This window comes from Arvicola amphibius, chromosome 10 (assembly GCF_903992535.2).
Source record: "Arvicola amphibius chromosome 10, mArvAmp1.2, whole genome shotgun sequence".
In the NCBI taxonomy this organism is placed as follows: Eukaryota; Metazoa; Chordata; class Mammalia; order Rodentia; family Cricetidae; genus Arvicola; species Arvicola amphibius.
In genome coordinates this window covers 4,545,461-4,571,828 of record NC_052056.1, presented here as the reverse complement: position 1 = coordinate 4,571,828, position 26,368 = coordinate 4,545,461, and the positions used below count along the sequence as shown (strand labels likewise).

General features: G+C 49.5%; 1 protein-coding gene across 1 annotated transcript in view; it reads left to right on the top strand.

Annotated features, from left to right (window-relative positions):
• Nucleotides 1-18,911, top strand: part of Dop1b (DOP1 leucine zipper like protein B) — a 96,307-nt gene extending 77,396 nt beyond the window's left edge. The window contains 10 exon segments of the mRNA XM_038344933.1: nt 8,906-8,985; nt 9,483-9,592; nt 9,668-9,814; nt 11,187-11,248; nt 13,025-13,153; nt 15,073-15,209; nt 15,709-15,764; nt 16,275-16,436; nt 17,821-17,950; nt 18,424-18,911. Coding sequence (XP_038200861.1) covers nt 8,906-8,985; nt 9,483-9,592; nt 9,668-9,814; nt 11,187-11,248; nt 13,025-13,153; nt 15,073-15,209; nt 15,709-15,764; nt 16,275-16,436; nt 17,821-17,950; nt 18,424-18,675 — 1,265 coding nt within the window. The 3' untranslated portion in view covers nt 18,676-18,911.
• Nucleotides 18,912-26,368: the final 7,457 nt, after the last annotated feature.

The following is a 26,368-nucleotide window of genomic DNA, read 5'->3' as shown; positions in this document are numbered from 1 at the left end:
ATGCTATCAGTCCACATGTAGTACTTCAGAATGCACCCTAAGGGCCGGTACCCAAAAGACTCTTGGCTGGATGCATTGCCACAATACACTGCCTTCTTAGCCTGTTCATTGGCCCAGATGCCCACCCCATTCCATCCCCCACACCCATGCGCTTGTGGGCTGTGACTGCACCTGTTCATGCCTGTTTATTTATATGTATACATATATTTATGCATATATGCACATATATAATTGAAAATAATTTTTTCAGACAATATATTCTGATCATGGTTTTCCTTCCCTCAACCCCCAGATTCTCTCCAACTACCAACTCATGATATTTCTCTCTCTTTCTTCCTCTTTCTCTCTCTCTTTAGGAAACAAATAAGTAAACAAGAATACAGAATAAAAAAAAGAAAAAGCACAAAAAGCACATACAAACATATATGAATACACAAAACCAAAAACAATAAAAATATAAAATTTTCAGAAAGCAATAATATACGAGCAAAAGGCAAGGAAAGAAAAAAAGCTCAAACAAAGCCATACGAGACAAAAATACTATTGAGTTCACTTTGTGTTGACCACCTGCTAATGGATGTGGCTCCCTTCAGTGTGGTAATATGCCCAGGGTGACCCCCCCTACTGGATGTGGGCTCCCTTCAGTGTGGTTATATGCCCAGGGAGACCCCAGTGGATGTGGGCTCCCTTCAGTGTGGTAATATGCCCAGGGAGACCCTCCCCCCACTGGAGAAAGCAAACAAACTTTCCCTTTTTGAGCTGATGCCACTGGAGAAGCTTCTTGGTTAGAGCTGGGAAATTGTGACCATCTCCTCCCCTCAGAACTGAGACCCCATCTGGCTGCCCCCACAGGCCCTGTGCTGCCACGGTCTGTGTGAATTTGTCTGTCCGTCCTGTTGTGTCTGGGAGATGTTGTGGAGTCACCCACCCTTTGTCTTTCCGCCTCTGCCTCTTCTGCATTGAGCCCCAAGCACTGCATGGAGGGTTCGACTGAGCACTCCAAAGTCACATTGTCCTCATGGGTCTCCCCATCATTTCCCTTCTGCTGCAAGAGGAAGCTTCTCTGGTGGTGACTAAGTGAGACACTGAGTCCGGTGTGGCCCCTGGGGATCTCAGTTAGCAAGTCTGCTTCTCTTCTGATAACCTCCAGGTTGCTAGGAACATGGGCTGCCATGGTCAGCTTCTGAACCTAGATGGGCGCCCCCAGAGTAACATCCACACTGATTATACAAGGCCCTGGCGATGAGACAGACAGCGCGTGTAGGGGGCGGGTTGTGTGGGAGGAATGTGTACTGCCCGCCTGCCTGTGTGGTCCCAGCTCATTCCTCACTTGGTTGGTGTTGGCCAAAGGCTGGGAAGTGCTGAGATGCTGCCTTCACCAGCACTTCCTGGGGCAGAGGTCAGGGGACCGAAGGAAATGCTGTAGCAGCAGACAGTGTGGGCTGTCCCTGCAGATCCTGAGGCATTGCCCACTGCAGTTGAGGCACAGGGAGCTGTCTCTGGGCTGTATTGTGTGGCTGGTCTTAGCAGATGTGCTAGTCCATTTTCTGTTGCCAGTAGCCGTTAGGAGGAAGGGAATTTGATGTGGGCTTGTGGTTCTGGTGGTATAGCCTATAGGGGTCACATGTGGGACACAGTTCTGAAGTAAGATGATGTCACCCTATGGCCTTACGTAACCCTAGTCACACCAGAACTCACCTCAGGATACCATAGTCGGCTTACTTCATCCTTTGAACACCTCAAAGCAGAGGATTCAGGTCAACACATAAAGCTCTGAAGGATACTCAAATCATCCCCAAGCCTCAGCACTGAGAAACTGCTTGGGATGTGCAGGTTGGTATTCTGCAGAGGTGGACCTTGGTGTATCAGAAACCAAACACGAGTAAAAGCTGACAAGTGGGAAGTCTTGATCAGTATGCAGGTCCAGGCACATGCAGGTCCAATGCAGTGGAGTCAGGTTCTCTGCAGACTCTGGGCGCTTCTGGCTCACATGCTGCCCCAGGAGAGCTAAGGGGGTTGGTGCCTGTGGCTAGAGAGGTTAGCCAGAAGTCAGGGGTTCTTCCTGCTCTTGTGGAGAACCTGCATTTTGTTCCCAGCATCCCTGTCTGCCTGCTCACAACTGCCTGGAACTCCGGTTCCAGGGGATCTGATGCCCGGTTCTCACTGACTCAACACACACTCACATGCACACGTTCACGTTCCAGACACACTTATACGTGCGGTGAAAAACACAATAAAAATATTTTGTTTAAAAGGAGTGGAGCCGCAAGGCATGCCTTGCCACCCAAACAGGAATTCTCTCCCAGAACAAGGAGGGACAGACCTGGCCACTCAACCCATTAGTCCTGCTGTAGCTGCTGGATTGCTGAGAAATAATAGTGCTTTGTCCTGTAATAATAGTTCTGTAACTGGGATGGCTCTGCTAGTGTGTGATGGTGGTGGTGGTGGTGGTGGTGGTGGTGGTGGTGGTGGTGGTGGTGGTGGTGGTGGTGGTGGTGGAGGTGATGATGGTGGTGGTGGTGGTGATGGTGATGGTGATGGTGATGGTGGTGGCGGTGCAACACAGCCCAGGAAGACCAGCTCTCAGGACTGTGCCCGGATAGCAGAGATAATGCCTTCAGAGTAGCTGGGACCTAGATGGCTAGACGTTTTCTATGCAGGATAAATAAGGACACACATCCTGATGGTTATCTTCTGTTTTACTTCATCTTAGAGAAATCCCTTTCTAGAACTCTGTCTCCACACAGCTGCATCTCTCTACAGACAGCTGCATGTCTCTTTACATACGTCCACCTCTCTCCCACACAGCCACACATCTCTACACACGTCACATCTGTTTTCACACAGTGACACTCTCCACACAGCTACATACCTTCACACATCTCTACATGGCCGCATCTCTCCACACAGCCCTGTACTTCTACATAGCTGCCCATTTCATCTACACAGCTCTCACACCTCTCTCTCTCTCTCTCTCTCTCTCTCTCTCTCTCTCTCTCTCCACACACACACACACATGCACCCACACTTCTCTTGCTTTTCTCTTCTACAGCAAAGCCTGTGGACGAATATGAATCACATTTTCAGGGTCACACAGCACTTCATGAGTGAACGGTAGGAGACAGAGCCGTACTGGTCACACAGTCTCCCTCAGGCCAGGGAGGTCGTGCTGACCAGGCATGGTGAGTAAATCAGGCACGCAGCTCTGAGTGGTCAGGGTTCCCAGACAGACAGTGACCCTGAGACTCAGGACTTGCACAATAAAGAGGTAGTTGTCTGGACCTCGAGCTTAGGAGAGCGTACAAAAAGTCCATTACTGCAGGGGCTTATATCTACCAAAGTTGTTTTATGCCTGGCCTTGAATCAGCAGTAAACACCTGAGAAATTGTCTCCAGGGGCAACCAGTTTGCTTTGAATTTGTCCTAGAGTCTAAAATTAGCTGTCTTTGTGACTATTACTTTCCTCTGTGAGTCTGAGTAGTGAAAAATATTCTAGTGTCATTTCTAGTCCTCAGAATTATACAGTTAAGCAGAAATCATCTTCCTAACCATCCACAGCTATATGTGTGCCCAGTAGCTGGGACATTTTCATTAGGTAAACACAGAAGCAGTGGGAAAACACTCACAGCTGTTGTCAGGGAAGGATTATCTTGGCATCTGAGAGAAATGAGAAACAGAAGCAGCCGTCATTTACAGTCAGTGGGGCTTCCCATCAGAGGGTGTTCATCTGCAGTTGACCTGTAGAATGTTAGTATACACCCAGGCCTCCGGCACCCGTCAGTGGTAGTGGTCTGGTGGTGTGTGGGTGTGGCAAGACTTCGACCTCGGTTATTGTTCTTCAGAAGTGATCACCTGCCTTATTTTTTTGAAACAAATATTCTCCTTGGAATTTGAACTTGTTGACTGGGCTATTTGGCTGGCCGCTGAGCTTCTGAGACCCATCTGTCTCTCCTTCCCCAGCACTGTGGTTCCAGGACAAACCACCATGCCCAGCTTTCTTCATGGTGCTGGGGGTCAAACTTGGGCCTCATGATCACATGACAAGCACTTGCTGGCTGAGCTGCTGTCCAGCCCCTTCATTTTACTTTATGCCAATAATTATGCTTCCGCAGATGATGCTGGAGTCGAGACTGTGGTTTCAGGGAAAGAGCACCCCACCCCCACCCCAGCCATGCACTGGCTGCTTTGCTGTGGCTGTTTCTGTGTATTCATACCCATGCAGCTGTGTCTGTTCTGTTGCCTGTCTGCTGCTTGGTAATTAAACTCCGCCCAGACAGCACTGTGAACTACTTCCGGCTTCTCCATAAGCCTCACTTAGCAATTTCACAGCAGCCCTCCACAGTGGCTGCATCTGTCTCAGCAGGGATAAGCAAACACCGCCAGGGTCTGTGTTGCCAGGGTCTGTGTTGCCAGGGTCTGTGTTGCGGTGAGGTTCTCCACCCAATGTGCTTGCTCTGCTGCTGATGCACAGGTTCTCAGGGGCGCCCTCATGTTAGGTTGAGACACCTGTACTGGAGGACCAGTGTCATTCATTCATTTGTCTGTTACGTGTTATGGGCGTTTTGTCTGCATGTGTGTCTGTGCAACACATGTATGCCAAGTGTCCACAGAAGAGGGTGTTGGCTCCCCTAGACCTGTAGTTATTACAGATGGTGGTCAGCTGCCACGTGAGTGGTAGCAATTGATGGGTCCTCCACTAGAGCAGCTTTTAACCGCCGAGCCATCTCTCCAGCCCTGTTTGTCAGTTAAAGAGGGAAGAGTCTGAAGCACAGCAGAGTCAGCAGCTGAAGGAGGCGTCTGCTGGGGTGAGGAAACACACATACAGCGACATGCAGAAAAGACCCTCGCACAGCACGGGCTCCTGTCTCAGCTGGGGCTTTAACAGCCCCTGCACTAGCTTGGTCAGTTTGAAGACAGACAGGTGATTGATTGGTTCGCAGCTGTCGTGTGGACGGCCTCATCCATCAGCAGGCGGCCTGCTGGTGAGAGACAAAGGCTGCCAGGCTTTTGTTTTAATCAGGAGCGGGAGGAAGAAGCCAGCCATCTTGGAAAACTGCCACCTTTATTCTTGCCGTGGCCCCTCTTCCTGTCCTTCTGTCTAACTCCTGGTCTCTCACATGAAGAACGGTGTCTTGATGAATTGTTCAGAAATGAGATGGAAGATGAAGACCGAAGGCTGTCGGGATGGGCATAGAGCCCTGACTGTCTACAACCTCACACCCTGCCCCATTAGTCAGCGTGGTCATGTGATCATACTCTATCTTCAGAAAACATCACTCTGACTGTGGCAAGCCTGGCTACATTGTGCAAGAGCAAAAGCCAGAAGGCCTGTCTAAGGATTTCAGAGTGGTTGCTCAAGAAGCAGTGCTGAGTTGGCAGCAAAGCCAGTTGAGAGGAGCCATCTAAACTCGGGACCAGCCATCCGTCTGGAGGTTGGATGTGGTGGTCTGAAAATGCAGCCAAGGATGCTTGAGACTTTTGGCTTGGACAGTTTACTGGCTTGTAGAAACATGGGGGAGACTGAGTTAGCATTGCCCGTGAGATGTCAGAAGAGAGAGAAACCTTCAAGGATAAGTAATAGGTCGCCAGCGGGGAGAACAACCATGGCGGCCCAGTAATAGAGTGTGCAGTGGAACTTCCCAAAGGAGGGGGCTGGTGGTGACTGAAGTAGGTTGGTAGGGTGGGGATGCGGGGGGGACTGTCTGGAAGCCCGTGGCCAGGGTCAGGAGGATGAGAGGGAGCGTAGGGAGGGGTCGGCAGAGAAGAAGCAGGGGGAGGTAGGAGACCACTGCTAGAATCCTCAAAGCTCTGGTCTCAGGACCGTGGCCAGTTAGCAGTAAGGACGGTGGAACGCTGCCGGCTCGTTGCTGGCTTCTCATCTGCTTCCAGCTTGCTTGCTTGGGGTTTGTTCTGGGCTTGGGGCCTTGGTTGCTGCTGTTTGCAGCGGTCTCGCAGAACCTGACCTCGCCTCACACCTCCCATGACTCTGAGCTCCACCTCCTCGCTGTCGGGCGATAGGCAGTGTCACTGGCCTTGCTTTCGTTTATATTTTTTTTTTTTTTACATTTCTGGTTGAGCCCCAGGCCTCACACACGCTGGGCAAGCATCTACCCAGGAGCAGTTCCTAGCGCAGTTTAGCCTTGCTGTTTAACAGTCTGTTCTCATGGCAATTAATCCAGTTCCTCATGAAAGACATTTATCCATCTTTATAAAATTTAAACATTTGCATTTTTGAGGATTTTATGTGCGCATACCATATTTCCATCATTTCCACCTCTCCCCGTCCACCCCCCCACTGTGTCCTCCTGGCTCCCTCTCAAGCTCACGTCCCCTTCTTCTATAATTGCTGTGTTATACACACCCTACTGGGTGGTTGTTGCTCCTCTATGTATCTGCTTATGGCTGGGCAGTTGGAGCTGGATAACCTGGAGAAGACTGACTCTCTCCCTCTCTGCCATTCATTGCCTGTAGCTCCTCATGTAGGGGTGGGGCCTTGAGAAATCTCCCCTCTCTGATTACAGTGTCCGTGGTGTAATTTACAGGTTTTGTTCAGGCAGCCATATTGTCGAGGTTTGTGGGTATACCTTCCTGGTCATGTCTCTCAGGCATTACCTAGTAGCAGGTGTTCTGGTCCCCCAGCTCTTATCACCTCTGATGTGGGAGAGTCTTATGTTTGTGTTGATTTCATTCGTTAATAAAGAAACTGCTTTGGCCCATTTAATAGGCCAGCCCTTAGGTGGGTGGAGTAGACAGAACAGGAAGAAGGAAGTGAGGTGGATGGCTCAGGCAGATGCCTCAAGCAATCGCCATGCCTATCCTCTCTGAGCCAGTCGCCATGAAGCCAGCTACCAGGTCAGACGTGCAGAATCTTTCCTGGTAAGACACCACTTCGTGGTGCTACACAGATTATTAGAAATGGGTTAAAGCAAGATGTGAGAATTAGACAGTAAGAGGCTGGAACTAATGGGCCAGGCAGTGTTTAAATGAATACAGTTTGTGTGTTATTTCGGGTGTAAAGCTAGCCGTGTGGGAGCCGGGCGGACGAAAAGCAGGCCTGCCCGCAGCTCCTCACTACACACCGCATCTTCTGCCTTGTTCCCCAGAGCCTTAGCCGTAGCGGTTTCATTGCAGATGTAGCAAGTAGGACTGTGCACCCCATGGACACTACATTTTGACCAATTTTGACTTTCTTCAGTAGCCTCCATTAAGGAGACATCACGGAAGGTAAAATGGTGTAAACGCAGAACCCGCTCAAAAAGAGATTGTGTCTACCGTTCATGGTTGACAAGTAGATCATATGAGGGAGGAAGGGATGTTAGTCAGAGGACACCGTTTTATTCAGGTCAGAAGGGGACATTCAAGAGAGCTGTTGTACAGAAGGGAACGACTTAAGAACGACGTGTAAGTGGGCGGGGCCTCCGTGCTGTGTGCATTAGACACATAGATGATGGATTCTGAGTCACCAATAACACATTAAGGAGAGGAATAAAAGTGCTTCCCCTTGGAGTCATAAGCAAGAGCACATCCAGATTGGAATTTTGCTTCATGCTCCCTGTGTCTTCTGTCCTCTGTCTGTCTGTTATGTGAGTCTGAATGCTGTCTTGTGACTGTTCCTGAGTCTGTGTCTGTCTGTCCTCTGTCTTGTGAGTCTGGATGTTGTTTTGTGACTCTGTCCCTGTGTCTGCATGTATCTGTGTGTCTGTCCATGCTCTCTGTCTGTCCTCTGTCGTGTGAGTCTGGATTCTGTCTTGTGATTCCGTCCCTGTGTCTGCATGTGTTTGTGTGTCTGTCTAACAAAGGGCTTTGCTCTGTATGTATCAAACAGCATAGAAAGCGTCACGTGAGGGAGGGATGGGATACGTCAAAGAACTCTTTAGCTGAGGTTTATGAGGGATTGACTCACTGACTCTACCCAACCCCAGGTGACCCAGATAGCAAACGTTTATCAACCCAAATCCATCATGGATATTCATTTTAGAAGGTTGCTTTTAACTTCCATATTTGCTACTCCCATTAGATTCGGGTTGGAATTTCACTGACCATGTGGTAATTCCAGAGGACAAGCCATAATCACACCTAAACTTAGCGGGCTCAGCCAGCCTTTCCCTCCCTCAGCAGGCTCTTCTGAGGGAGAGAGAAGCGGCAGAGTGGAGGCCGTATGCCAGGTGGATGCGAGGCAGGGTGTGGTGTGGAGATGGAGAGGTGTGTTCTCAGCAGCTCCTGCACAGCAAAGACATTAGACCCTACGGGGGCCAAAGCCGTGTGGGAGCTCGGCGCTGGGAACCAAGGCTTGTCAGCACTGTGGCAAGGACATAGGGAGAGTGGGAGCCAAACAGTGTTGGCAGATGGACTCTGGCATCCAGACCAGGATACTAGTTGGTCACCCAGCAGGATCTGGGGACGGTAAACTGGTGCCCGAGTATTTGATCCAGATACCTACATTCTTTGTCCTGTTAGGTTTCATGACTTCACACAAGCTAGAGTTACCTAGGAAGAGGGACGTCAGCTGAGGAAATGCCATCATCGGATTGCCTATAGCAATCCTTGATTAATGACTGATATGGGAGGGCCATGCCACGCCGTCCCTGGCCTGTGATCTTAAATTGTGTAAGGAAGCTGGCTGAGCAAGCCATAAGGAGCAGGCCAGTCAGCAGCACTCCTCCATGGCCTCTGCTTCGAGTTCCTGCCCTGACTTCCTTTCGTGGAGGGTGACAGCTGTTAGCTGAAATGAATTTTTCCTCCCCAGTTGTTTTGGTCATGATCTTTATCCCTGCAGTGATGGATGAAATTGAATACCATCGGCAGATCCTGGAGTTAGTGTCACAGTCACAATCACAGTGAGAGTGTTTGGGGGACGAAGTGGTGACTCAGCCCTCAGCTAAACAGACACCTCTCTCTGTCAGCAGATGCTGCTGCGGCTTCGGCGATGGTGTCAGCCTCTGCCCCCTCCGTTTACAGCGTGCAAGCGCTCTCTCTCTTGGCAGAGGTAAATACATACCTGACTTTTGGTCCCTCGTGGAAATGCTTGCGGTCTTGAGTCACTTGGAAGGCACGTGTTCATTCTGGGTGCCGAGTGCACTGCGCTCCTCCGCCTGAGTTCCGTGTCCAGACCTGTGTCAGCCACCTTTCTGTTCCTACATCAGAAAATATCTGAGAAACTCATTTTAAAAGGAGGGAAGGTCTGTTTGGCTCCAGGTGTAGAGGCTTCATTCCAGTTGGTTGGTTGTGTTGCTCTGAGCTGTGCTGAGGCGGGAGGGAGGGTGTGCAGGCTCACAGCTCTAGCCTTGTGGTGTTCAGGGAGCAAGGACATGCTGCCAGTGACCCCTCTCCTCCGGCTCGGCCTCACCTCTCTCAGTGGAGCCATAGGCTGGCGACCAAGTCCCCACACACATAGGTCTCTGGGGGACATTCTAGATCAAGTTAGAATTGATGTCAGACTGTAGTGTGACACAAGTCTGTTTTCTTAACGGCCTCCTCCTTTAGGTCCTGGCTTCTCTCCTGGACATGGTTTACCGAAGCGACGAGAAGGAGAAGGCAGTGCCACTGATCTCCCGCTTGCTGTACTATGTGTTCCCTTACCTGCGCAACCACAGGTGACTGCACCGTCACCCGCATACAGAGATGTGGTCCCCTGGGCCACCCTTGACCTGGCCCTCCTCTTCCCTCAGTGCATACAACGCTCCCAGCTTCCGAGCCGGCGCCCAGCTGCTGAGCTCCCTGAGCGGCTATGCCTATACCAAGCGGGCGTGGAAGAAGGAGCTGTTGGAGCTATTTCTGGACCCCACGTTCTTTCAGATGGATACGTCCTGTGTTCAGTAAGAGTGCTGTTCGGCCGGCCGGGCGGGCGGTGGTGGGGCACACCTTTAATCCCAGCACTCGGGAGGCAGAGGCAGGCAGATCCCCAAGTTCCAGGCCAGCCAGGGCTACAGAGAGAAACCCTGTCTCAGAAAAACGAAACAAACCAAACAAACAAACAAACCACCCACTCTGAGTCTTCAGTGCTCTGGTTTGCATGGTTCCCAGTGCTGAAATGAAAGTAGCCCAATAGTGTCCCCTCACCCCCTAGTATGTCCCTGTCGTGGGTGCTCACGTTTATAGTGTCCCCTCATCCCCTAGTACGTCCCTGTCATGGGTGCTCACGTTTATAGTGTCCCCTCACCCCCAGTACGTCTGTGTCATGGGTGTTCACCTGAGTCCTGTGTTTGCTGAAAAGATGCCAACCCCTTCAAATTACTGAATGACTTTTTATCAAAAGAAACACTGCACTAGATTAAGAAAGCCTGCCATTTGTAAGGAGCATGATGGAAGGTTCTGGTGCTGTTCTGTCCCCGTTCCCATTAGTCATGAAATGCTTGACCAGTGTTGAGGTAGTAGATCGCATGGTGGCCATGATAGTTTCTCTGCCTGACTTCCTCACTCCAAGTTCAGTGTGTGTGTGCGTGCATGAGTGTGCACGTCTGTGTTGCAAGATATTTGATTACACTGTGTAAAGATACTGTGATTGGTTTAATAAAAAACTAAATGTCCTGTAGGCAGGAGTTATAGGCAGGACTTCTAGGCAGAGAGAAACCTGGGAAGAAGAAAGGCGGAGTCACCAGCCAGATAGGGAGGAAGTAGAGTAAAAGTAACTGAGCCACATAAAAGAGCGTGGTGGATTTAAAGATAGAGGTTAGTGTCAGTTATAGCTAGTTAGAAGCAATCCCAAGCTAGATGCTGAGCTTTTATTTTTACAACTCTCTAAATCATTGGGTTTTGTGTGTGTGTGTGTGTGTGAGCTGGTGGCCCAAAGAAAAATCGGTCTACACTTCTGGGTGAGTGTGGTTACACGACTCTGTGTGTGTGTGTGTGTGTGTGTGTGTAGGTGGAGGCTAGAGGGTTCACTTCTATTTTAGACAGGGCCTCTTACTGAACCTTAGGCAAGGCTATAAGCCCCAGTGATCCCCTGTCTCCATCCCCACAGTGCTGGGGTTGCAGATGTCAACATCCAGGCCTGGCTTTTCCAGAGGTGCTGGGATATGATCTCAGGTCCCTGTGTCTGCACAGATGTGCTGGCACCAGCTGAGTCATCTCCATAGCTCCGTGGAGCAACTTTAATAGCCCATAGAAGGGTGTGTTATTTTCTTGATGCTTTTAATCAAATTGTCATTAATTGCATATCTAACTAATTTTGGTTTTTTTCATATCCAGCTGGAAGTCCATTATTGACCATCTTCTGACTCATGAGAAAACAATGTTTAAGGATTTAATGAGTAAGTTTCAAATTAATTGTCACACTTCAGGACGGCACCCTCACAATTAGCTTTTACCATGTCAAACGTTTTTTGAGATAGGATCTCTCTCTGTAACCCTGGCTGTTCTGGAACTTGGTCCTTAACACGGAGAGTTCTGTGTGGCTCTGCCTCTCTGTGCACCACCACGCCCTTGCACCCACGAACTCCTGTGCTGCTGAGTGACGGCTGGTGAGGTGTGTAGATTTTACGAGGACTGAGTTGCCCCGCCTATTAGCAGGCTTGACTGCCTGTGTTTCACACTGTTGAGAAGAGGTGCTGCTGAAAACCTTTGGGCTATATCTTGACACCTGTCGTTGAAGGTCTTAAGTCAGCCGTACAAGTTTCTGTCCCACCTGGTCCCATAGCTTTTCAGTACCAGATAAACACACAAAGGCTTATATTAATTATAAACTGTTTGGCCTATTATTCAGGCTTATTACTAACTAGCTCTTACAACTTAACCCATAATTCTTGTCTATGTTTAGCCACATGGCTTGGTACCTTTTCTCTGTAAGTCATTCTCACCTTGCTTCCTCAGCATTTGGCTGACAGCTGCATCTCTGCCTTTCCTCTTACCCAGAATTCTCCTGGTCTGGTCGCCCTGCCTGTACTTCCTGCCTGGCTACTGGCCAGTCAGTGTTTTATTAAACTAATATAGGTGACAAATCTGTACAATAGCATTGTCCTACAGCATTTACTAGGCAGATCTCTGACCTTTCAGGCAGGGTCTCACTTTGTAGCCCTGGCTGGCTCTCAGTCCTCCTGCCTTGGCCTCCAAATGCCAATGTTACAGGCCAGCACCGCATGCCCACCCCAAACCTTTCCTGACTCTCTGACATTGTGTGTCATTGTTTGGGGGTATCTGGTCCCCCAGGAAATTCTTTTTCCAAGATCCAGCCTTCAGACAAAGTCCCCATTCCCTCAGCTTGAAGACAGTTCCTGCTTGCTAAAAAGGGCACCATTCTCCTCACCTCTGGCAAGAGGAACTTGCAGCTCTTCCATTAACACTGGACTGTGGCGCCTACTGACTTGTCAAGGCCAATGCTAGCCTCTAGGCTCCTCAGCCACCGTCCTCCCATGTCCTCCTCAAGCCTTTCTCCCATTCCCATTTAGCTCTGGAAGTCTTTCCCCTGTCATTTCTCCTTGCTTTCCCAGGAGACAGCCTTCCTTGGCAGTTTGGGATAAACTTTTCCCTTTCACCCACAGAGTAACTATTTTGTTTTTTTTTTTTCCTGGGGTGGGGTGGTGGATTAGGTTTGGTGCTATTGGCATTTTGGTTTTGACATTTTGTTTTGTTGAGAAAGGGCCCAGATCTATGGCCTAAACTTCCTGGAACTCATCATGTTGTAGTCCAGGCTTCCCTCAAACTTTTTGTTTTTTTGAGACAGGGTTTCTCTGTGTAGCCCTGGCTATCCTGGAACTCACTCTGTAAACCAGGCTGGCCTTAGATTCACAGAGATTCACCTGCATCTGCCTCCCAAGTGTTTGGATTAAAGGTGGTCACCACCCCACCACACCCACCACTAACCCAGCTCTAACCTCAAACTCTTGGTAATCCTCCTGTCTCAGCATCTTGGGTGATAAGATTATAGATGTGAACCAACATTCTTAGCTGAGATAAGTGGTTTTTTTCTTTTTAAATGTGTACAAGTTTTATTTCTACGTGCTCTCAAAGGAGAGCCAGACTTTTTGAGTGGAGGAGGGGAGCGTCGCGTGGTCTTCTTATACTAGGCGACTGCGATGTGTTTATTGCAGACATGCAGAGCAGCTCCTTGAAGCTCTTCTCCAGTTTCGAGCAGAAGGCCATGCTGCTGAAGCGGCAGGCTTTCGCTGTCTTCAGCGGCGAGCTTGACCAGTACCACCTCTACCTTCCTCTGATACAAGGTAAGGCACCCGCCCGCAGAAGACCCAGTGCTGGTATTCACAGTGAACAAGAAGTCTTTGTCCACACAGTTCTGGAGCTGGAAGGTCCAGGGCTGACAGGTTTGCATGCAGTGAGGGCTTCTTGCCACATCCGTCCTGAGGACAAACGCAAAAGGGACCGAACTTGTCCCTTCATACTCACGTGGGCCCACATACTCACGTGGACCTAATTACTGAAAGGCTCCACCTTTAAGCGGGGAGGTGTGTGCTGCACCCCAATCCTTTCCATCTGAGGCCTCCTCCTCTTCCCGGACTCCTGTGTAGGTGAGGGCTGTAGAAGCTGGGCCTTGCTTAGGTGGTCAGTGACCTTCTAACTGCAGCCTCCTACTCATGAAACACAAAAGCTCCTATATTGTATTACTCTGGTGGGGTTCTGTATAATCACTCTGTACATATGTGCCCACATTATCCAGTAAGCAATAACTTCATTATATTGTCCCCCCAAATAAAAGTACACAGCAGCTTTTTTCAGACGGGGTAAGCAGAGTCCAACAAACAGCTCTGAGAGGTCACCCACAGAGGGGGATGAGAGCCAGACAATGTGATAGCGTGACCCTCATATATATATATATGAGATATATATATATATATATATATATATATATATATATATCTCACATCCACACACGTGTGCCATACGTGTAAAGTTACAGTTGCAATGCGGTGGCTAGAGAGAGGACTTGGCTCCTCAGAGAGGGGTCCGCTCTTCTGTGGATCCCAGCTCGGCTTCCAGCACCTAACTCAGGCAGCTGACACCTGCCTGTAACTCCAGCTCCAGGGCATCGGCGCCCTCTTCTGGCATCTCTGGGCACCTGCACTCATGCATATAAGCACATACACAGAGCTAAAATTAATAAAAGGAGTGAGAAAGAAGAGATGAGAGGGATGCTGAGAGCTAGGTAGACTTTTATAAGTTTTTGTGGGGGCTTATAGGACATTTCGTATCATATGATTTAATTTAGCATAGTATATATAACAAGGAGTATGGAGGAGCCATGTTCATGTACAGTTAGACTGTAAGTCAGAGGCTGTTGTTAGGCAACACACAGGCAGCTCCTTAACTGTGTGTGTAAGGGCTTCATGGATCCCCGATGTCTCCTGGCTCTGGGATGCAGCCTCTTCCTGAGTGGCCACTGTCCTATGGGGCGGGCCTGGGCTCTCGTGCTGAAGGACATCATTGTGCACAGAGAGCATAGCTGAACATACACCTGGCTCGGAGTGGTCGCTGTTGTAATGATGGGGAAATGGGAAGGGGTGTGGTAAAGCTACTGTGCTGCAGTCGTACTAGCTGCATGAGATTGCGGTGAGATGCCTGGCATGTGGACTCGGGCTATTACCTGTGATCAGATGGTATTTCTCAAGAGGATAGATGGAAGAGTCAGGTGTGCTGGCACATCCTAGCACTTGGAAGGCCGAGGGAGGCTCACTGTGCTGGAGGCTAACCTGGGCTGCATAGCAAGACCCTGTTGGTGTTTGTGGCATAAGCACATGCTCTTTGCTTCCCTGTCTGTCTCAAGAGTCTCATATATATAGTCCAGGCTGGCTTCAGACTCTGTGGATGACAGATGTGTGCTACCAGTTTATGTGGGCTCCATGCGTGCTAGGTAAACTTGTAGCAACTAAGCTACATCCTCCACCTGTCTCCGCTTCCCCCGTAACCCTGGCTAGCATAGAACTCATTACACAGAGCAGACTGGCTTGCACAATGGCAATCTGCCCGGATGGATTACAGGTGTGAGCCTGCATGTGCAGATAGGACTCTTCGCTCACACTGGGTTGTCATCAAAATGTCAAAGTGCTTATAGTTGTCTTTTTCTTTTTTAGCTAACAGAAACCCCGACCTGCATATTTGTGTAACTTCTCTAAAATCTCTTTCCTAGAGCGCCTGACAGACAACCTCAGAGTCGGACAGACATCCACAGTCGCTGCTCAGATGTTTCTTTTTTTCAGAGTTCTGCTGCTAAGAATATCTCCCCAGCATCTGACCTCACTGTGGCCAATCATGGTCTCTGAACTGGTGAGTGCCTTTTGTTGCCATGCAGTGTGCCATTCCGTGGGAATCTAACTTTGTCTAAAAGTTATTTGTAATCGTGTTGATAGCAATAGTTATCTCTCAGGTAGATAGAGAATGTTTTATTCTGAGACCTGCCAGCTATACCTAAGCACAGTCTGCTATATTTGCTAGTTTTCCTCTTGTTGGTTGGTGGTCCACCCCAGGGCCTCCCTGCTTACCAGGCTCTCCCCGAGCTCCATCTCCTAGGTTTTTGTTTGGTTTGCTTTGGTTCGTTTTAGTTTTTGGAGACAGGGTTTCTCTGTGTAGCCCTGGCTGTCCTGGGACTCGATGTGTAGACCAGGCTGGCCTCAAACTTAGAGATCCTCTTGCTTCTGCCTCCCAGAGTGCTGGGATTAAAGGCGTGTGTCCCCATACCCCATCTGCTATCTTTTTATCAATACATAAGTTTAGGTAAATGTGATCTCTCTCACATAGTGACTTGAATATACATTTTCTTCCTAAGATCCAGACATTCATACAACTTGAAGAGGATCTGAAAGAGGAAGACGAATCGTTGAGGTAAGTCATGTGAGCTCTGCTGAATGCTGGGAAGTGACAGTCTAGGCATAGCTATAGGGTGTAGGCTGTCACAGCACCTACCGTCCTGGGAGTACTTGTGATGGGGCCAGCCAGAGTGAAGAAATCTCCCCCTCTCTTTTCAAGATGTGTTTTTCTGTTTTGCATGTGCACATGTGTGTCTATATGCACCACGGCCATGGAGTGCCTGAGGAAGCCAGTAAAGGTCATCAGATCCCTGGAACTGGAGTTGCAGGCACTCGTGAGCCCCACTGTCTGGGTGCTGGAGATTGAGGCTGGGTCATCTGGAGCAGCCAGGGCTCTTAACTGCTGAGCTATCTCTCCAGCCCCCTCCCGTTTCTCAGACAGGGTCTCATATGTGGTCAGTGTCTTCCAGCTGACTTTGTAACTGAAGACAGCCTTGAATGAAGGGGAGTGTCTAAGGACTCTAAGCCAAGGGAGTGCGGAAGATGTGCATGAGCGCATAATGAACATCTCCTTTTGAATCCATAGAAACAGCCACAAAACAAACAGAGTAAAAGTCCCAGTTGCTGATGGGAGTGGACCTTCGGGCGGGGCCGTGTCCCCAGGTGATCTCGTCATGTACCTCTCTGCCTGCAAATTCCTGGACACAGCGCTTTCCTTCCCACCCGACAAGATGCCACTGTTTCAGATGTAAGTCGGAGGAGACCACACATCCTTTGAAGACGGTGGTTTTCCCTGCCGCGAGCTCTGTCTGCGCTTGCTTTCATGTGCAGTGAGCCTGTGGGAAGCCGCAGCACCGAGCAGCTTGGCTGCAGCCCAGGGTTCAGATTTCCCCAAACAGCTGTGGTTTCATGACTCGGCTCACGGTCGCATTTTAGATGTGGCTCTGTGACAGACCAGCACTTTTATGTTTGCTGAGGTGACTTTTGCTACCGAATGCTTGTGAACCAGGTCACCGGTGCTGATCCTCTCTGTATTTATATAGCTCGAGTTGTCTCTTGCCATTAGAGGTGGAGGCTTTATTTGGAGTGTGGCCTCTCTGGGTCACTTGGCCTCTCTGGCACGCATTTCCCACAGGCTTAACACAGCTGTTCCTGCTTTGAGACATGCCTGGCCCCAAAGGCTGCTCTCTAGCTGCCCCACAGAGAGAGGAGTCATGGGTAAAAACACTTGTGCATTCTCTTAAATGGCTACAATCAAGTGAAAAAGCCAGACCGGAAAGGCCCCACGCTGTGTCTTTCCATTTGTGTGATGGTCGAGAAAATACCCCACCATAGGAGCAAGGGGGGACAAGCTGAGGGGACAAGCGTGGGGCGGCAGGCACAGTTTTAGGACAGTGACACTACACTGGTCCCCGGCTGGGGACAGATCAGTACTCCTTGTCACACCAAGGGGAACCCAATGGAAAGCGTAGGTCTGAGTGGTGGTTGCCTGTCAGTACAGGCCAAGCAGTTCCCCAGCTCTGCGGTACACAGTGTCTGTAGAGAGGCTGTGCGAGGCCATAGCGGATCCTAGGAGACTTCACATCTGTTCCGTTCAGCTGCAGACCTAAACAAGAGGCCATGGAAAGAAGGGCACTCCCATGCACACCGTGAGCAGTGGCATTAAGTCTGGTCTCCCAAAGCTGGAAACAGCCTGTGTGTTCCTCAGCAACAGATGGACAGACAGCATGTGGTCTGTCCGTGTAACGAGACCTCAGTCCGCCATAAAAAAGAAGATGGTGATGCCTACTTCACCATGCTGACTCCTGAGAGTGCACTGGTGGCAGAGGCAGCCCTCTGAGGAGCATGTCTGATTGCACACCTGCAGGTCCAGGATGAGAAATCTGCAGATAGGAAGTAGGTTAGTGGGTCGCCTCGGTCTTCGTCCTGGAGACTAAGTGTTAGTGGCTGAGGAAAGCAGGATTTCTCCTAGGGTTGGTGGAGCTGAACTGAGTGTGTTGATGGTCATACAGGGCCGTCTATGAGAAGATTAAGCCGCTGAGTTGTGGGATATACATTATCTCACTGAAGCTGCTGCACACAGCTTCTGTAAGCTCTGCGTCAGCATGCCTGGCCTTGCTTGTTCCCTGCAGCTACCGGTGGGCGTTTGTTCCAGAAGTGGACACTGAGCACCCCGCCTTCCTGTCGGAGCTGGAAGAAAATCACCAAGAGTGCAGACCTCACACTGTCAGGATTCTAGAACTTCTAAGATCAAAATATGGGGTAAGTGCTTTCCTTTTAAAAACAACTTCCATAGGCCCAGAAATGTAACTCAGTCAGAGAAAGTTTGCCTGGTGTACGCAGTGCCCAGGGTTCACACCACAGCATCACTTAGACTGAGTGGAGTAATGCATGACATGTCAGTAATCCCAACACTTGGGAATTAGAGTTGAGGGTCATCCTTGGAACTTAGTGAGTTCAAGGCCAGCCTGAGTTATATAGGACCCTGTCTCAAAAAATATTTGTGGCAAAGGCTTGTAGACTAAGTAGTAACAAAGCCCTCATATTGCCTGATTTTTAGGACTTCAAATTCTCTTCTCTTAGTTTTAAAGCTTGGGGTGGTTCTACATTCCATCCCTTGTTTTCTTGCTGGGACGCGCTGGCTGTGAGCAGACTGTCCCTGCTGCAGATGTGCACTGCTAAGGCAGTGTCTCAGTGCTAGCCAAGATCACTTCCCCGGCTTTGGGTCTCTGCAGGAAACTGGCAGCTCTGATGAGATCACCGGGGAGAGCGAGTTCCCTCTTCTGCGCCAACATTCCGTTTCCAGCATCAGGCAATTGATGCCCTTCTTCAAGACGGTAAACTGTGCTTTCAAAACCCAAAGCCACCTGCCCTCCGAAGTTCCGGGAACCTCAGTGCCTGAGTTCCCTGTTGCTGACAGCCCAAAGGTCCTAAGGCAGCTGGAGGAGTGTGTGGAACATGACTTCCTGGAGCATCCGGAGTGTTAGCACCCTAGGAGGGCTTCTTCGTCCTTCCCCCTATCCCTGCCGAGGGCAGGGGTGTTCTGTGAAGAGGGCAGCTGGGGAATTTGAATCAACTCTACCACAGCCCTCAAAGTCCATTCAGGTATTTTCTGTTCAGCAGCCAAACACGCCTCCCTTAAATGCCTTGTAATATATTTCAATCTCAGTTTGTGTTTCTTCCTCAATTTATGTAATGGGAATAAAATTAATATATCATCTAAGCATGCGTGATTGCCTTTGCTTTACTGAAGCAAACACGCAGCTCTGCTCTCCATTGTTGTACAGAGCTCTTAGCAGGTTGTTAGGCTGGCAGGTACTCAGCGGCTGAAGGCCTTGGGACGCAGAGTGGGCCACAGAGAATGGATTCCCCCCAGATTGTCCTCTGACCTCCACAGCTACACACAAGATAAATAGGTGCACTAAAAAGATTAGTAAAAAGGGGCTGACAAGATGGTTTCATAATTAAGGCGTCTGTTGTTAAGCCTAATGACACAAGTTCTTCCAGAACCCAGTACCTGAAAAGCTGTCCTCTGACCTCCATATGTGCAACACACACACTCACACACACGTGATTTAAAGGAGTCAAAGGGCTTTTTTTTTTTTAATGGTTGTCAAAAGTGTAATTTTCACATGTCACACAAAGGCCTTTAAAGCACTTACTTTGGTACTACAGTCTGAAACTTTAAAAAAGAAAATGACCCAGGCCTTCTGCATGCATGTTACAGCTGTGTAACTTGGTCTTCTTGTGGGACTCCTAACAGTGGGAGCAGGAGCTATGTGTGACCCTTGCCTGCTTTTGGGACCCTTTCCTCCTGCCAGATTGCCTCACCCAGCCTTAATAGAAGAGGAGCCTAGTCTCCCTGCAACACAATATTCCACAGCTGGCTGATATCCGTGGGAGGCCCACCTGTATCTGAAGAGAAACAGAGGAGTGGTTGGCGGGCAGTGGAGAGGAGGAGACCAGGAAGGGAAGACTTTGGTTGGGGTATAAAAACAACAAAAAAATTAAAACAGTAGTAGCCCAGGGTGGGAGATATAACTGTGTTGGGAGAGTGCTTGCCTGGCAGCCACAGAATGGGTAATTGCAGCCCAGAATCACAGCCCTCCGGACGTGGAGGCATGAGGGTCAGAGTCACCCTCGCTAGCTCACATAGCAAGTTCAAGGGTTCAAAGCCGTCCCAGAGGCTGAGACCCACTCTCAACAGCCAAGCACGTAAGTAGATCTCTTTGGGCGCGTCAAAGTCTTGCCCATTCAAGTCACACTTGCACTGCCCAAACACATAAGAAGCGTGTGGCTTTCAGACTCTGACAGTCGTGACCCTAGTTAGTGCCTCGGCTGGGACTCCAGTTCAAGTCTTACGCACTGAGGGCTGGAGCCGTCAGGACTGGGACTCTCTGGCCTCTTCCCTCTGCTTCCTCCTCCCTCAGATCTCTCTACTGTGCTGCTGATACTGCTGTGTATTAAAATAATCCTTTGGGTTTGGCGGCATATGATCGCACCCTCCCAAGCCTCGTCATCTGCTGCCAGCTACCCTACTTACGTCCTGGCTTGGAGCCACATCTAACTCTGCCAGTGAGTGCCACGCGCCTTCCACACCCGCCTGTTGGGTGACACTGTTTAGGCAAGAGCACTGTGTGCTCTACTGTCCAGGCCTCGTGAGGCACGTAAGGCACACTCACAGCCCATGCCTACTGAATGCCCGGAGCTTTGAGTTTGATTAGTGGGGCGGGGGGTGGGGAGGGCTAGAGGTCAGATTCCTTTTATCATGTAGGTTCTTCGATTGAGCTCTGGACATCAGGCCTGGCAGGAAATGCTTTTGCTCACTGAGCCTTCTGAACCCTCTCAGCATTTTACTCCTTGTACAATAGAAAAGCAAGTTATGTCCTTGGTCTCAGCGTAGCACTGGAGCACACAGGACCCGGTCTGCCTATATAAGGACCCATAACTATATTTTAAAAATACATCTAGATATATGGGTAGTCACACAAATGTCTGTTGGAAATTCCATGGGAATTGTGGCCAAGGGAACAAGCTTAAAGAAAAAGCATTTCTAAATTTGGGTCACTAAGGTCTGTGAGTGTAACCTTGTAAGTCCTGTGACTCACACTTGCTCACACTTGGGGGGTGGAAACAGCTCACAGTATGAGGAAGTAGCCCCGCCTTGCCTAATAATCAGTGTCAGTGAGTGTGTGAGTCCGGCAGTGGTGGTGCGCACCTTTAATCCCAGCACTCGGGAGGCAGAGGCAGGCGGATCTCTGTGAGTTCGAGGCCAGCCTGGTCTACAGAGCTAGTTCCAGGACAGGCTCCAAAGCTACACAGGAAACCCTGTCTCGAAAAATTAAAAACAAAACAAAATCAAACATGGGGTTCTCATCTGTAATCCCGGCACACTAGCGTCTACCACAAGAGGGTCACTGCCAACCTGAGCTGCATCATGAATTCAGACCAGATTTGGCTACAGTGAGAGCTGCCTCAAAGGAAAAGGGGGAAACAAACAAACCCGACACCCCCAGCATTTGTGAGGCTGAGGCAGAATGAGTATGAAAACCTGTTTAAAGAGGAAACTGGAAGGGGCGGGAGCGATAGCTCAGCAGTTACAAGCCCTGGCTGCTTATAGTGGTTTAAAAGAAAATGGCCCCCCAAGGAGCAGCACTATTGGGAGGCGTGGCCTTGTTGAAGGAAGTGTGTCACTGTGGAGGAGGGCTTTGAGGTCTTTTCCTCAAGCTTCACTCGGTGTAACAGTCAGTTGGCTTCCTGTAAAATGTAGGACTCTCAGCTATTCCAGCACTACTGCATGCGGCCATACTCCCTATCATGATGACAATGGACTGAACCTCTGAAACTGTAAGCCAGCCACCCCCAGCTAAATGTTTTCTCTGTAAGAGTTACCATGGTTGTTATTCTTTGGTAGCTTGTGCCTTTAAGAGGCAAGCCACGCCCACTCCCGGGGACCCCTGACCTCTCGCTGCCATCTTGAATTCTTCTCTTCCTGCCCTCTCTTGGTGTGTACATGCGTGTTTGTCTCTCTGTCTCTCTCTCTCTCTCTCTCTCTCTCCCCCTTCTCCTCCCTTTCCTCTCCATAACTCCCTGAATAAACATTTAACATGTTGTGTCTGTCCATGTCTCTGTCTCCTGCCCGCCTACCATGTGTCTGCGGCTCGGGCTCACCTCTGGGAATCTGCACGGCTCTGGCAGCCATCTCTTCTGGGCTGGCGGCTGCTCCATGGGCCGGGGACCCGCTAGCATTTTAGGAATTAAAATGGTCATGGTGTCTCTTCACAGCAGTTAAACAAACAAAAAACCCCTAAGACACAGCTCTTGCAGAGGATCCAGGTTCAATTCCCAGCACAGACATGGCAACTCACAACTCATTCTTAAATTTTATTTTTTTTTATTTTGGCAGGGAGGTTGCAGGGGCAGAGAGTGGGTGTGAGGGGAAAAGAGATGGGTGGGACTGGGATGCATGATGTGAAAAACACAATAAATAAGAAAGTTAGAAAAGAGAAAGCTGGTTGAGCAAGCCATGATGAACGAGCCAGTAAGCGGCATCTTCCATGGCCTCTGTATCGGCTCCTGCCTCCAGGTTCCTGCCCTGCTTGGGTTCCTGTCCTGACTTCCTTTGATGATGAGCTGTGATGTGGACGTGTACGCTGAGTAAACCCTTTCTTCTCCAGCTTGCTTTTGGTTCATGGTGTTTCATCACAGCAATAGAAACCCTACGACAAGTGCCGTTTTTCTTCTTGATATTGTAGGCGAGGGGCGCAGCAAAGAAACTGCAGACTTGACCTCTCCGTTGGGGGAAGGTTTTTGTTGTGGATGAGAGAGACAATTCAGAAGCATCTGGAAGAGTCCAGAGAAGAGAGAGAAAAAAAAATAACCCTGTGCATGGCCAGGCAGGGCTAGGAAAGTGGGAGACAGAAGAGGCAGAGATAGAGCAGAGAGAGAGAGAGACAGAGAGAGACAGAGAGAGAGAGAAAAGGGAGGGAGGGAGAGAGAGAGAGAGAGGGAGAGAGAGTAGAAGGTAGTGAGAAGACTTGGGAGTGAAGATTTATAAAAGGAGTGAGTAGCTTGGGGGAGGGACTCCTTTCGGGGATTAAAAAACCCATTTCACAAGTTCCTGAGGAATGCTGGTCTTTAGCTGCTGGGAACCCTATAGTTAACTCGAGCTCATTTCTAGACATATGGAGACCTAGCAAGTAGCTAAACAACTTACCGGTTTCTGAAAATAGCAAACATAACAATCTGTATCTATTAACTAGGATCTTACTAAGTAGGTTTATCCAAGGCACCCAAGAAGAAAGCGTCATCAGGTGATGTGAGCATACATCTTCGCTGTGCAAAGCACACATGGTGGCATGTGAACTCAGGTTATCTGAGTTTGCCTCAGCATTCCTGTAGGTGGGGTTTTTGTCAGATCACTGGCTCCCCGGGGAATAAACAACACAGAGCCTTATTATTTTAAATGCTTGACTGATAGCTTAGGCTTATTACTCACTAGCTCCTACAACTTAAATTAGCCCGTTTCTATTCATTTATGTGCTGTTACATGGCCCGTGGCTTGTTTTTATTTTCTACACATTCTGATCCCTCTGTCTGTCTGGCAACCCTGCCCTTCTGCTTCTCTGATTTCTCTGTTTGCTCTCCTGCCTAACCTCTCCCTGCCTAGCTATTGGCCAGCTGGCTCTTTGTTAAAGCAACAAGAGCAACACATCTTCACCGTGTACAAAATGGTTATTCATAGCAGCTTCCACATCATGACCTGGTCTGGCAGACACTCCGTGTCTCCTTTTCTTGTTTGACACATGGTCCCATCTATTTCAGGGTGGCCTCGAACTGCCTTTGTAGCTGAGGATGATTTTGAACTCCTGGTCTTCCTGCCTCTACCTCTTGCGCTAGGATTACAGGTTTGTGCAGTGCTGTCCAGTTTATGCAGTGTGGGTTCTCGAACCCAGAGCTAAGCAAGCACTCTACAAACTGAGCTATGTCTCCTGTCTATCTGTGCCTCCGCTTGGTATTTCCTTTCTCCTCAATGAATGAGTGTCTGTACCCACCTTGAAGTCAACTGCTCTGGCTCCATTCCTCCCAGAAAGAGTAAAACTGAACCCAAGAGCCCTTAACATGAAGGCAGCAGTGCAGTGGTGGAGGTGGTACTCACTCAGGGTAACAGGCACAAATGACAGCATTTTGGGGTGCTTCTAACAGCTGGGATCTTAGGAGACAAAGAACTTCTTGGCGCTGGTTCCAGCCAAGGCTGTGTGCACAGGCATGAAGTGATCCCTCCTACAGGGACCGGGCAGGGTGCCCAGCACCTCATGTGTGGTTTCGTTTCTTCCTGTCCTGTTGTCCTGTTATCATTCCAAGGCAGCAGAGCTGAGGCCAAGAGGCTGGGCCAGGAATCGAAACCAAAGTCCCTCAGGCTCTGAGCTCTGCACTGTCACCCCTGGTTCTAAGAAAACGAAACCAGAAAGAGGCAGCCGCTGCAGTGAAAGCCTGTTTGAACTGGTTTCTTGAGCTACCCCACCCAGCTGCGACTTTAGGGAAACCAGCCTGCCCTGGGGCCACAGCACAGAGGAGGTGATTAAGCCTGGGATTCAGTTGCCTTCCCTGCAGAGTGTCAAGAAATTTTAACACCACTGATAAAGGCACTTATCTGCAGACAACTCAAAGAAGCAAAGGAAGTGTTAAGTCACAAATCCTAGGACAAATGACCAAGACGCCTACTTAACATATCAAAATGAACTGGTTCCAGGTCCTACAGGGTCCTAGTGATTTACACACCACCACCACCCTCTACCCCTCACCTCCCCACCCCCCTCCCCGTCCTAAACTTCTCCAGCCCAGAGGGTTGAACTATCCTTTTCCACATAGTTCAGCAATTTTGGTTACACTGCTGTCTTTTGGGTCTCAGGTCTGCTGCACCTGGCTCCCCCTCTCCTCACACGGCTCAGGGTCATGTCCACTCTGGTCTCTCCCAGATGTTCCTGCTTCTGACTATGTTTTCCATTTTATCTACAATAAACCTTCTCCATCATACCAGGGAACATGCATGTCCTTCCTTCCTTCCTTCCTTCCTTCCTTCCTTCCTTCCTTCCTTCCTTTCCTCATTTTTTTTTCATTCAAAGTGTTCTTGCTTGGGGTGAGAACGTTAGTGGTCTTGGGTTTCAGCCTATGGACACAATAGCTGGAGCCACACACCTCAGGGAGCTCATTTACAAAGGAAACTCTTAGAGCAGTAAATAAACAAAGACAGACGCTTTTATTTAAACTTGATTTAATCTTTTCAAACTTGCTGTAAGTTATGTACTTTAGACAATATAACTCAGACACAGGATCCTTGGCTGGGTAGTGCTGGCACACATTTTTAATCCCAGCACTCTGGAGGCAGAGGCAGGTGGATCTCTGTGAGTTCAAGACCAGCGTAGTCTACAGAGCGAGCCAGGGCCAGAGCTGGAAAGCTCTGTGCTGTCCCTTTAAGAGACAAGCCCCACCCAGTCCCTTCCCCATCCACCGAGGCAGGCAGATCTTCCTTCCTGCTTGCAGTCTGAGTCTCTTCCTTTTTTCTGTCTCTCTCCCATAGAAGTAGCTACTGCTGTGGCTCCTCTCCTCCCCCATCTCTGTCTCTGTCTCTCTCTGCCTCTCTTTGCTCTTTCCCCTTCTCCCCTTCCCTTTCATAACCCACTAAATAAATATCCAACCTCACTCTGCATGGTGTGCCTATCCATGTCTCTGTCTCTCACCTGCCGCGTGGCTCCCAGCCACCTTCGGAGACCTGCGGAGTGATCTCGTGGTGTGTCCAGCCATCTGTTTGTCTCTCCTCATGGGACTGGCTGCCCCATCGAGGTCTCTCACCCACCACACTGCTCCTTGCCTGGGACTAGAGGCCTACTGCAGTCACTTGGGGGAACTGCACCATCCCTTCCTGGGACTGGCTGCTCTTGGGACCCGCTGCCTGCTGCTTGCTGCCTGCTGCCTGCCGCCACTTTGGGGACCTGCAGCGCTGCGTGGTTTTACGGCCCACCGCCCCGCTGCAGCCACTCGGGGACCTGCAGCTTTTTGCGTTTATCATTACAAGAGCTGTCAATAGGACATCCAAAACGACACAGAGAAACCCCGTCTCGGGGGCGGGATGGGGTAGGGGGAGAAAGTCACAGAATCTCTGTGTAAGATGTGACTGTTGCTTGAGAAGCCCATACCCACGCTTGGGTACGTATTAATCTTCCCCAAAGTGCCTCTTTGTTTCTCTGACTCTGTTTCATGCTGCTTGTCATATTCTTTCCTGCAAGCTTCTATGGCGTCAACTCCAAAAAGAACTCAGAACGCTACGTGTGGCAGCATGAGGGGTTGGGGGTCGGGGCTGGGGGGGGGTTGTTTCTGAAGAGTCCAAGAATAAGAAAATAAAAATATAGATTCCAAAAATAAGAATGTAGAGGAGAATGAGAACAGACTATCAGCAGCTTTCTCACAGATCAAGGATCATTCATTCACAGTGAGCTATTTTCTCAAATGTTTAGGAAGCTTAGGTCATTTTACAACTGGCTATTTTATTTACAAGACCAGAGCTTCCCCCTACAAATTGAGAGTGGTGTCCTGCTTATCCCTGATAAACGACAGATGTGAACTGAGTTAACCTTTAGGAGACAGAGATATGGTGACCTTTGGGTCAGACACTGTCTCCGT